We start from the raw sequence: 12340 nt of genomic DNA, 5'->3' as shown, positions 1-12340 counted from the left end.
TTCTAGACTTCCTCCCATGCAGGGCTGCTAAGAGGAAGAGGAGTCAGGGTGCAAAATATGGGGGGGAGGAGCCTGTCTCTCCGACAGAGCCGAAAGGAAGAATGACTGAAGTCAGATGAAGGTGCTCTGGTGTTTGGAAAGAGCGTCATAGTAGGACTACCAAGCTCCCAGTAGGGCCAGTGTAGCCCCCTATCCCAATGTCCAACTATCACAAGAAGCAGCAGTGAGGGAAAAATTTACAAGAAAAATAAGGTCCTTGTCTAATTGTGGGGACTTCCTCCTGGTGACTCCTAGAACTACTCAGAAGTGATAGCAGGTAACTCTAGGAATCACTGGAAACTCTATGATAAGAATGTCTTGTGAGCAGACAAGTTTGCAGACAACGCTCCTTTCTCTCCACCTGGCCGCAATCCATGGATTTAGGTATTTGCACGTGGAGACAAGATGAGAACTAGATGTATTGATTCTTGGACTTCCTTTAAAAGCGATGCCCATCCTTGCTTGCAGAGCATCGTTGCTGATTCCACTTCTCTCTGAGGCCTAAATGCATTCTTCCTTTCTCACCAGGTGTATAACCAGCTTTCGTATAGTCACTCTTACGGTTATTATTTTGGAGGTCTGAACTTGGAAGATGATCCTACACAGCCATGCATTGAGCTGAAGAATACCTTTTTTAAAGGCTTGTACTATTTGCCTGTGAATGTCACCGATGATGCGAATGTCTACGATATTGTCAAGGTATGTTGGTTTCTGTTTAGGGCCCGGACTTGCTGCTTTTATGAAGTCAATAAATCATTCCTTGCCAGCTGCCATATTGAGAGGGAAACAAAGGGCGTTTCCCCACAGAGCTTACCTCGGAGCGACGTCCCTCTTCACCGCACAGCGTCTGCGCGGATTTCCCACCAACTGCTGCGCACAACCAGGAAGAGCTGCGGCTTTTGCGTCGCAGATGTAAACTGGTTTTTAGCGGTTTACATCTGCGACGCAAAAGCCGCGGCACTTCCTGGTTGTGCGCAGCAGTTGGTGGGAAATCCGCGCAGACACTGCGCGGTGAAGAGGGACGTCGCTCCGGAGTAAGGGCAGTGGGAAAACGGCCAAAATCATTATCTAGAAATTTGCTGTGTTGCAAATTTCACCTTAATTTCTTTCATGTGTCACTGGACAGTGGGTCTCCACGAACGGAAAATCTTATGGACTGTGGAATCTGGAACAAAGCCATCTTTGAGTTCATGCACAGGTACAGGAGTTCAGAAATGTCTTCATTTTCTGAACTCCTCTCATGGATTCTAAGTAGAATTCTGGGCAGGGCATGTGATGGTTCTGGGAAGTGAGGAAGGGAGAGCCAGTTTGGTGAAGCAATTAAGAGTGTGGATTCTAATCTGGTTTGATTCCCTACTCCTCCTCCACATGCAGCTGCTGGGTGACCTTGGGCAAGCCACAGTTCTCTCAGAGCTGTTCTCTCATGAGCAGTTTCTCACTTGGCCCCACCTACCTCACAGGGTGTCAGCCACTCTGGGACTCTAAGTGAAGGGCAGGGCATAAAACCAATCTCTTCTCTTCTTTTCTCATTGAGTAGAGGGAGACTCTGGGAAAGTGGCGTTCTGCTGGCAGGGCTGGATCAGTGTGGCCTGAGTTCAGGCAGCTGCCATGGTCCAGGGCCCATGGTCCAGCCTCCCAGTGCCCTAGGCAACCGCCTAGTTGCCTAGCGAGACGGCCGGCCCTGCAGGCAAACTAGGTGGTTGTCTAGGGTGCCGGGAGGGTGGGGGCGGCAAATTGGACTCCCCCCCAGTGCCCCAGGCAAGCACCTAGTTTGCTTGCCTACCCCGCCGCTACCGCCGCCCGCCACCATTGCTGCCGCCGCCCTCCCCTCCATTCCCTTCGCCTCCCCTCCACGGCTCCATACCCCCACGCATCCTCCTCCTCCCTCTCTGCTTCTCAGAGTTAAAACAGATAACAGAGCTGCAGCAACCGGATCAAAATAGCATTTAATTTAATAAAACCATAACAGCAACTATAATATTATATCAACGGTCGAATAAATTCTGGGTATAAGCGTTCATGTGCATGCACGCTTCTTCAGATACATTGAAGCAGACTTCCTCAAACTGTTCATATGGGCAGAGAGGGGTTCGGGGTCAGTTACCAGGAAGGTCTAGTTAGAGCCAAGATGCATGAGTCACTGGATGATAAGATTGCATTAAAGCAGTTGGCAAGACCTGTGAACAGCAGCAAATTAGCATACGGATAATAGAAGAGTTAACAAATGGTTGTGAGAACTAAATTTGAATCCAGTGGCACCTTCTGGACAAAAGTGAGAACTGAGTGACTAAGCTTGCATGTGCAAGCACGTTTCTTCAGATACATTGAACAGACTTCCTCAAGCCTTACATCTGTGTAGAGAGAGGGTGGGGACACAGTTGCCAAGAAGAGCTAGTTAAAGTCAAGACGCATAAGTAACTGAGCAATAAGTATAACCAGGCCTTAGATTCAGCAGGAGCTCACAAGAGCACAGCTCCTGAACCTTTTTGAGGGTTCCTCCTCTTCCTCCCCACCTAAGCCAGTTTGGTGTAGTGGTTAAGTGTGTGGACTCTTATCTGGGAGAACCGGGTTTGATTCCCCACTCCTCCACTTGCACCTGCTGGCATGGCCTTGGGTCAGCCATAGCTCTGGCAGAGGTTGTCCTTGAAAGGGCAGCTGCTGTGAGAGCCCTCTCCGCCCCACCCACCTCGCAGGGTGTCTGTTGTGGGGGAGGAAGGGAAAGGAGATTGTGAGCTGCTCTGAGACTCTGTCCTTGAAAGGACAGCTGCTGGGAGAGCCCTCCCAGCCCCACCCACCTCACAGGGTGTCTGTTGTGGGGGAGGAAGGGAAAGGAGATTGTGAGCCGCTCTGAGACTCTGTCCTTGAAAGGACAGCTGCTGGGAGAGCCCTCTCAGCCCCACCCACCTCACAGAATGTCTGTTGTGGGGGAGGAAGAGAAAGGAGATTGTGAGCCGCTCTGAGACTCTGTCCTTGAAAGGGCAGCTGCTGTGAGAGCGCTCTCCAGCCCCACCCACCTCACAGGGTGTCTGTTGTGGGGGAGGAAGGGGAAGGAGATTGTAGGCCGCTCTGAGACTCTGTCCTTGAAGGGGCAGCTGCTGTGAGAGCCCTCTCAGCCCCACCCACCTCACAGGGTGTCTGTTGTGGGGAGGAAGGGAAAGGAGATTGTGAGCCGCTCTGAGACTCTTCGGAGTGGAGGGCGGGATATAAATCCAATATCTTCTTCTAAGTACCTTGTCCACTGAATAGTAGGTGCAGCTGCATCACAATCCCTGGATTAGGACAGGGAGCAGCCAGCCAGCCACCAGGAGCTTTGCAATGCCCGCAGCAGTCCTCATTAATCCCTGGAAAAACCCGCTCCATCCTTTTCTCTACTTCTTATGTGATTTTGGGCAGTGGGTGGCTTGCTGGCCTTTGGACTGGGAGGGGGGCGGCCCAGGAGAGCCCCAGGTGAGCGAGGCCTGCTTGGGCTGGCTGGATCTCTAGCCAGCCCAAGCAGGCTTCACTCACCTGGGGCTCTCCTTTCTTACATCAAGTCGCTTTTGGCTGAGGGGGGTGGCAGCATGTGCTAATGAGTTATGCAAATGAGCTCCACCACCTATTTTTTCTACAAAACAACCCCTGAGTATAACTAAGATTGGATTGATGCAGCTGGTAAAACCTGTGATAGCAGCAAATCAGCATAATAAAAGAGTTAACAAACAGAAGATGAAGAAGAAGATATTGGATTTATATTCCGCCCTCCACTCCAAAGAGTCCTCAGAGCGGCTCACAATCTCCTTTCCCTTCCTCCCCCACAACAGACACCCTGTGAGGTGGGTGGGGCTGGAGAGGGCTCTCCCAGAAGCTGCCCTTTCAAGGACAGAGTCTCAGAGCGGCTCACAATCTCCTTTCCCTTCCTCCCCCACAACAGACACCCTGTGAGGTAGATGAAGATATTGGATTTATATCCGCACTCCACTCCGAAGAGTCCTCAGAATGGCTCACAATCTCCTTTCCCTTCCTCCCCCACAACAGACACCTTGTGAGGTGGGTGGGGCTGGAGAGGGCTCTCACAGCAGCTGCCCTTTCAAGGACAGAGAGCGGCCTACAATCTCCTTTACCTTCCTCCCCCACAACGGACACCCTGGTGAGGTGGGTGGGGCTGGAGAGGGCTCTCACAGCAGCTGCCCTTTCAAGGACAACCTCTGCCAGAGCTATGGCTGACCCAAGGCCATGCTAGCAGGTGCAAGTGGAGGAGTGGGGGAATCAAACCCCGGTTCTCCCAGATAAGAGTCCGCACAACTTAACCACTACACCAAACAGATGGTGAGAGTTTGAGTCCAGTGGCAGTCCACACCCAGGCTGTTCTTGAATGAAGAGCAAGAAGCCTAATTTGGAGAATACTACTCCCGTATCATAGATGGCCAGCTAATCTGGTAGCACATGTGTGCGAGTAAGGAGGAACCTGTAGATACCTCATGCTCCTTGTAGGTCCACAGGCAAAGTGAAAGAGAGAGAACACACAGGGCACAGGAAGAGAAGGAGGAGTCAGAGAGAGGCATCTTATTCATTAAGAAGATAACACAAACACATATCTTGAGCAGTGCAGCACCCTCTCCCAATGTCCTCTCTCTCACAGAACTCAAGTGACTTTGTCTTTCCATTTTAAGGACATGGGTCTCAAGGTTTTCACCGGGTCCACACTGCGGAAGCCTGTTGTGTGCCGAAGTGATCTGGAGTGCAAGAAAATTTCATCGGAATATGGTGACAGTGATGATGATGTTGTTCCTAGGTATTCATGTAAGTAACATTGAATGTGTTTAAAAAAAAAAAGGTGATGATCTATCCATGACTAGTTTGCCCTGTTGAAATGTTCCCTCCAATTCTCCCACCCCACCCCACCGAACAAAGCAGTTCACCTCCTGGGCAGAATATAACCACTGTTGTTTTAAAACGGGCAATGGGCAAATTGCTGCTGGGTGGGGTTTCCTGTGTCAATGAGTGTCAACGAGCTCAGCCGCACAGCTTGGAGGGAACGCTGCCCATTGAGTATATCAGGTAGGTTTGCCAGTCTCCAGGCAGTAGTTGGAGCTTTTGCACTATTACAGTTGATCTCCAGATGACCAAGATCAGTTCCCTTGGAGGAAACAACTGCTTTGGACTCTATAGAATTATACCCTGCTGAGGTATCTCCCCTTCCCAAACCCTACCCTCCCCAGGCTCCAGTCCCAAAATCTCCAGGTATTTCCCAACCTAGAATGTATGGTATGTGATGGTATCGCTTTACTCTGCTCTGGTAAGACCTCTCGTGGAGTATTGTGTTCAGTTTTGGGCACCACATTTTAGGAAGGATATAGACAAGCTGGAATGGGTCCAGAGGAGGGTGATGAAGATGGTGAGGAGTCTGGAGACCAAGTCCTATTAGAAAAGGTTGAAGGAGCTGGGCATGTTTAGCCTGGAGAGGAGGCAGCTGAGAGGTGATATGATCACCATCATCAAGTACTTGAAGGGCTGTCATATAGCAGGGGTGGCCAGTGGTAGCTCTCCAGATGTTTTTTGTCTACAACTCCCATCAGCCCAAGCCAGCAGGGCCAATGGCTGGGGCTGATGGGAGTTATAGGCAAAAAAACATCTGGAGAGCTACCATTGGCCACCCCTGAATAGAGGATGGTGTGGAATTGTTTTCTGTGGCCCTGGAAGGTAGGACCAGAACCAATGTGTTGAAATTAAATCAAAAGAATTTCTGGCTCAACATTAGGAAGAACGTCCTGACCGTTAGAGCAATTCCTCAGTGGAACAGGCTTCCTCGGGAGGTGGTGGGCTCTCCTTCCTTGGAGGTTTTTTTAAATAGAGGCTAGATGGCCATCTGACAGCAATGGAGATCCTGTGAATTTAGGGGGAGGTGTTTGTGACTTTCCTGTATTGTGGAAGGTCCCTTCCAACTCTATGATTCTATGAACTGTCCCAACCCACTATCAAGGGAAATGCCCTGCCGTACAGACCTCTCCAAAGGAAGCAGTTTGGCATTGTAACTAACTTTCTCAGAGGACCAAAGGGCGACGTGCCAACCCATTGCAAGACGATGACATAAACTGCAGCCTCTGTTTTGGCAGTCAGGTTTGTTAAAAATAGTTCCAAATTAACTTGATCAATAATCAAAGAAATACAGGCAGCAATCTGGTATGGTTTTTATACTAGTGCTTAAAAGCATTAAATAGAGATCAGAAATCTCTGTTTAATTTGCCAAAAAGAATCTACAAAGGAAAGTGGTGGTGGTGATTTGATTCTCTTTCTGACTCAACGAACCACAGAATATTTGCCAGGTGAGACAGTCTGAAGAATGGAAACGACAGGATTGCGAAACTGTCTACATTTCATACCTCACACAGCTTTATTTGGTTTGTTTTTCTGTTCCCTTCTTCTTTGCTTGAGTTTCAAGACTGGTATTTAAATTGGGATCCAATTGGAATGCTTTCAGGCTCTCTCTGGCTGAATCCAGATGGCCAGTTTAAGCTGCCTCAGGAATACCCCACATCTGGACACGTTCAAACATGCACATCTGGATCCTGCCCCGCTCCCACCCTTACCTTACCTGTCTTTCTGCTGCTTCAAAAAGCACTTCCCTGCTGTCTTTCCCAGCTGACTGAATGGCCGGGGAGCGCCTGAGAAGCATTTGTCATGAGCTTGAGCAGTCTGACCACTCCTCCCTGGCCTCTGAGTTTGATCTTGCCTTGTCATAAGAACATAAGAGAAGCCATGTTGGATCAGGCCAATGCCCATCCAGTCCAACACTCTGTGTCACATAAGAACATAAGAGAAGCCATGTTGGATCAGGCCAATGGCCCATCCAGTCCAACACTCTGTGTCACATAAGAACATAAGAGAAGCCATGTTGGATCAGGCCAATGGCCCATCCAGTCCAACACTCTGTGTCACATAAGAACATAAGAGAAGCCATGTTGGATCAGGCCAATGGCCCCTCCAGTCCAACACTCTGTGTCACATAAGAACATAAGAGAAGCCATGTTGGATCAGGCCAATGGCCCATCCAGTCCAACACTCTGTGTCACATAAGAACATAAGAGAAGCCATGTTGGATCAGGCCAATGGCCCATCCAGTCCAACACTCTGAGTCACATAAGAACATAAGAGAAGCCCTGTTGGATCAGGCCAATGGCCCATCCAGTCCAACACTTTGTGTCACATAAGAACATAAGAGAAGCCATGCTGGATCAGGCCAATGGCCCCTCCAGTCCAACACTCTGTGTCACATAAGAACATAAGAGAAGCCCTGTTGGATCAGGCCAATGGCCCATCCAGTCCAACACTCTGAGTCACATAAGAACATAAGAGAAGCCCTGTTGGATCAGGCCAATGGCCCCTCCAGTCCAACACTCTGTGTCACATAAGAACATAAGAGAAGCCCTGTTGGATCAGGCCAATGGCCCATCCAGTCCAACACTTTGTGTCACACAGTGGCCCTTCCACTGTGCCTCCCCCCAAGCACCAGAATACAGAGCATCAGTGCTCCCAGACAGAGAGTTCCAACAATACGCTGTGGCTAATAGCCACTGATGGACCTCCGCTCCATATGCTTATCCAATCCCCTCTTGAAGCTGTCTATGATTGTAGCGGCCACCATCTCCTGTGGCAGTGAATTCCTCATGTTAATCACCCTTTGGGTGAAGAAGTACTTCCTTTTATCCATTTTAACCTGACTGCTCAGCAATTTCATTGAATGCCCACGAGTTCTTGTATTGTGAGAAAGGGAGAAAAGGACTTCTTTCTCTACCATCTCTATCCCACGCATAATCTTGTAACCCTCTATCATGTCACCCCGCAGTCAACGTTTCTCCAAGCTAAAGAGCCCCAAGCGTTATAACCTTTCTTCATAGGGAAAGTGTTCCACACTCCTAGTCAAACCACTTTTATATCGAGTGATTTTCTTCCATCTTTGAAACCAGCTCTTGATAGAAGGGGAATCATTTTCGATATAAGTATATCATATGATTTCAGTATAACCTCTGCATCTTCTGGAAGTGGCAATAATGCATGAGAAATAGATCTAGCTTCTTCAGTCTGAGTCCAAGTAAGGAATTTCTCATTGAGGTTGGCATTTTGTTTAATTTTTACCCTCCCTTCCTGCTCTGCCTTATTCAGTCTGGACCTATCTCTGTCCTTAGGGAGCCCTAATACTTCTGCCCATCCAGCACGGAAAGGTAAGTGATCACTTTCTGACCTCACATCAACCTTAAATTGAATATCACTATCATAGAGATTCAGGGAAGTTATAGTCAATCGTTGAATGCATTTTACCTGACCAGCAATATTTCCTCTTAAGCTGTGGAACTTTGTGGACAAAAATTCTACTTTGTGAGCTACTGGTATTAAAATTGTGAGCGACTGCATCAATTAGCTTTTTCCGGGGTCATTTTTCCTGAGCGAAGACAAAAATGTGTGAGCTGGAGGCTAAAAAACGGTGAGCTAGCGCACAAGTGACTCAGCTTAGAGGGAACACTGCTGGCCAATAAGTAAAGTGGCCTGGACAATGAGCCATTCAGGATTTGAGTCAGGCATCGGCCTGCAAAGTTTGCCGCTAGAGCTAGAGATGGTCAATTAACATATAACTGGGATGCAACATTATCTGGATTCCCTGCTCTGGACTCTTTTAATATTTGATCATCCTTTTGACCCAATCTTGCATTAAAATCACCCCCCTCCCATACACACACACACTATTATAAATGCCTTGGGGAATTTTTCCATAAAGCAACATATCTGCCACTCTACTTTTACCCGAATATTTTTGATGTGGGAGAGGGATGGTTGGGAACATAAACACACATTAATGTACACAATTTTACAATTAGTAATACAAACAGCTAAGCCCATATTAGCAACAAGATCTAATTTCTCTATCGTGGCTTTCAGAGCAGTCGATACAGAAATGCTCAGGCCTCTTGAAGGTCTTCCCCCCTTTGGGCTAACTGGCAGGCGTCAAGATTGCCATATAATTTGGTAATTCAAAGGCCTCTTTCATCCAAGAATACGGTGTCAAATTGCATTTTGAACACCCCATCAGGTGCTCATCCCACTATATTCCAAGAGAAGCGGGTCAATGATTGTCAGTCCAATTTTTCTGTATTGGCTCGGAACCAGAAGCCCTGTTTGATATGGGGCTGAACAGACCAAAATCTCTAATCCAGAGGTGGCCAAACTGTGGCTCTTGAAGCCCCAACCCCATCCCATAAGCCAGCTTGGAAAAGACATCTCTTTAAATTATTTCTCCAAGTCAAACTGATGGCTTGGAGAATGCATTTAAAGTTGCTTTCTTTCCACCTCCACCTCCTTCCCCCTATCTATTTGCTTTCCTCCCTTCCTCTCTCCTTCTTTGATGACTTGTGGCTCTCAAGCATTTGGTGTTCATGTCTTGTGGTTCTCAAACATCTGACATTTATAAGGCCCAAGCTACATAGTACCCTCAAATATTGGAAAGGCTGTCATTTAGAGGAGGGCAAGGAGCTGTTCCACTTGGCAGCCAAGAATAGGACCCGAAGCAATGGGCTCAAATTACAAGCGGAAAAGTACCAGCTGGATATTAGGGGAATTTTTTTTTTACTGTCAGAGTAGTTCAGAGGTTACACTGTCCAGCCATCTCATCTTTTGCTGTCCTCTTCTTCTTTTGCTTTCTGTCTGGGAAAGACAGAAGGCCAAAGAAGAAGGGGATGGCAAAAGATGAGATGGCTGGATGGCGTTACTGATGTAACAAACACGAATTTGAGCAGACTTCGGTGGATGGTGGAAGACAGGAGGGCCTGGCGTGACTTTGTCCATGGGGTCGCAAAGAGTCGGACTCGACTGTGCGACTGAACAACAGCAAAAAGTTCAGAGGTGGAAGCGGCCGCCTAGGAAGGCGGTGAGCTCCCCTTCATTGGCAGTCTTCGAAATGCAGCTGGATGATTATTTATCGGAGATGCTTTAGGCTGATCCTGCATGGAGCAGGGGGTTGGACTAGATGGTCTGTACGGCCCCTTCCAACTCTATGATTCTAAATCTTTCAAATATCACTTCTGAGAGATACAGGTGGGCTTTTTCAGGAGCATGATTTGATGCATCTCCCTCTGCAGCTCTACATGGTAGATTTTCTTTCCTGCCTATGTAGCAGCACTGTTTTCCTTGTTTGAGTGATGTGGTGGATGTTTACACATAGGGCGTTTTCGCACAGCGCTTACCCCGGAGCGACGTCCCTCTTCACTGCGCAGCTTCTGCGCGGATTTCGCACCAACTGCTCCGCAGAACCAGGAAGAGCCGCGGCTTTTGCGTCGCTAACGTAAACTGGGTTTTAGCGGTTTACATTTGCGGCGCAAAAGGCTCGGCACTTCACAGCTCTTCCTGGTTCTGTGGAGCAGTCGGTGCGAAATCCGCGCAGACGCTGCGCGGTGAAGAGGGACGTCGCTCCGGGGTAAGCTCTGTGCGAAAATGCCCATACACTCTTACACTGCGAATATTATCAAGAAGAAAGATTCCAAATACTTACCCACTACTCTCCAAATTTAAGCCATTACAATATTGTATTGACGTCAACCCTGAAGACAGAAGATAGAAATGTTTATCTTGTGCTGTAGCAAAATTTTGTGTATAAGCCCTCAGAAAGCAAAACTGCCCAAGGAAATGTCAAATGTTGAAAAATGAGTTGTAATCATTTCTTTTTTATATATGCGATTCTACTTTTTATGTGTCAATTCAGTCTTAATTTTTTAAAAAATCCTGTTTTTAATCTGTTTTCAATCTTACTGGTCTTTTGACTGTAATAAACTTGATTGATTTGGTTTGGACATATGAAGCTGCCTTATACTGAATCAGACCTTTGGTCCATCAAAGTCAGTCTTGTCTACTCAGACTGGCAGCGGCTCTCCAGGGTCTCAAGCTGAGGTTTTTCATACCTATTACCTGGACCCTTTTTAGTTGGAGATGCCGGGGATTGAACCTGGGACCTTCTGCTTACCAAGCAGATGCTCTACCACTGAGCCACTGTCCCTCCCCTAACATATGAAGCTGGCTTCTACTGAATCAGACCCTTGGCCCATCAAAGTCAGTCTTGCCTTCTCAGACTGGCAGCGGCTCTCCAGGGTCTCAAGCTGAGGCTTTTCACGCCTACTTGCCTGGACCCTTTTGAGTTGGAGATGCCGGGGATTGAACCTGGGACCTTCTGCTTACCAGGCAGATGCTCTACCACTGAGCCACCGTCCCTCCCTAACATATGAAGCTGCCTTCTACTGAATCAGACCTTTGGTCCATCAAAGTCAGCATTGTCTTCTCAGACTGGCAGAGGCTCTCCAGGGTCTCAAGCTGAGGTTTTTCACACCTATTTGCCTGGACCCTTTTTTGGAGATGCCAGGGATTGAACCTGGGACCTTCTGCTTCCCAAGCAGATGCTCTACCACTGTCCCTCCCCAAATGTTTGTTTCAGCATGGATGACTGTCACATGCTTGGTGTTCAAACAACAAAATATAGAAGCCCATGAACTTTAAGATTGCCAATTCCACAGGAAATGGGACATTCTTAGAGATTTTGTGGTGGAGTCTGGCAAGGACAGGGTTGGGATGGGGAGAGAGATCAGCAGGATATGATGTCATGGAGTCCATCCGCTCAAGAGAGGCCTCCTGGATAAGTTTAATAGGAGTCCTGTTCGATGCTAGAGATATGTATTCATTTTAAAAACACAGGTGACCTAGTGGAGTTTTTTAATTCATTGCTACAGAAGAACCTAACGGAGGCATAAAAATGAACTAGAAAGTAGATGCAGGTCAATGTTTTGTTTGTTGCCTTTTCCTAAAACTTGGAGAGGGGGAACCCTCCTCTCTTTTTATTGTGTTTTGTTCTGTTCTTTTTTGCCCCTCCCCCCTCCAGTACAAAGCGGTGCAGATTTTGGTGGTTCTGCTCATAATCTCGTTGAAACTGTGAGGCAGTTCTTCCCTGAAACCTGGATGTGGAGTGCAATCTCTGTCAAGTGAGTCTTTTTGCTTTTTCTTTTGGCCTTTTCCGGGATCCAGTTGAAAGAATCTGGCCTCCAGATTCTTTCAACTGCTCTTCCTGGTAGAAACCCTTCCTCGGCTTTTCTTCTTTATCTAGGAGCCCTTATCTAGATATCTTTATCTATCTTTATCTTTCTTTATCTATTCAGGCAGCAATCGGTTAATATTTCCAGTTTGCTCGATTCATTTTTAGCTTTCTAGATACTTGGGGATTATTCGTAGGCTTTAAGTTTAACAAAATACAGTATACAAGATGAACTGAACAGCTAGTTTAAGATACTAGAGG

The 12340-nt window shown here is 47.6% G+C and overlaps 1 protein-coding gene across 1 annotated transcript in view; it reads left to right on the top strand.

The window, feature by feature from the left end:
* Positions 1 to 12340, top strand: part of LOC132569863 (ovostatin-like) — a 142250-nt gene that overhangs the window by 88252 nt on the left and 41658 nt on the right. Inside the window, 3 exon segments of the mRNA XM_060236294.1 lie at positions 568 to 738; positions 4689 to 4818; positions 11930 to 12029. Coding sequence (XP_060092277.1) covers positions 568 to 738; positions 4689 to 4818; positions 11930 to 12029 — 401 coding nt within the window.

The sequence above is a fragment of the Heteronotia binoei genome, chromosome 4 (genome assembly GCF_032191835.1).
Source record: "Heteronotia binoei isolate CCM8104 ecotype False Entrance Well chromosome 4, APGP_CSIRO_Hbin_v1, whole genome shotgun sequence".
Taxonomy (NCBI): domain Eukaryota; kingdom Metazoa; phylum Chordata; class Lepidosauria; order Squamata; family Gekkonidae; genus Heteronotia; species Heteronotia binoei.
Note: the sequence above shows the minus strand (reverse complement) of the source record. Positions and strands in the feature narration are given on the sequence as shown.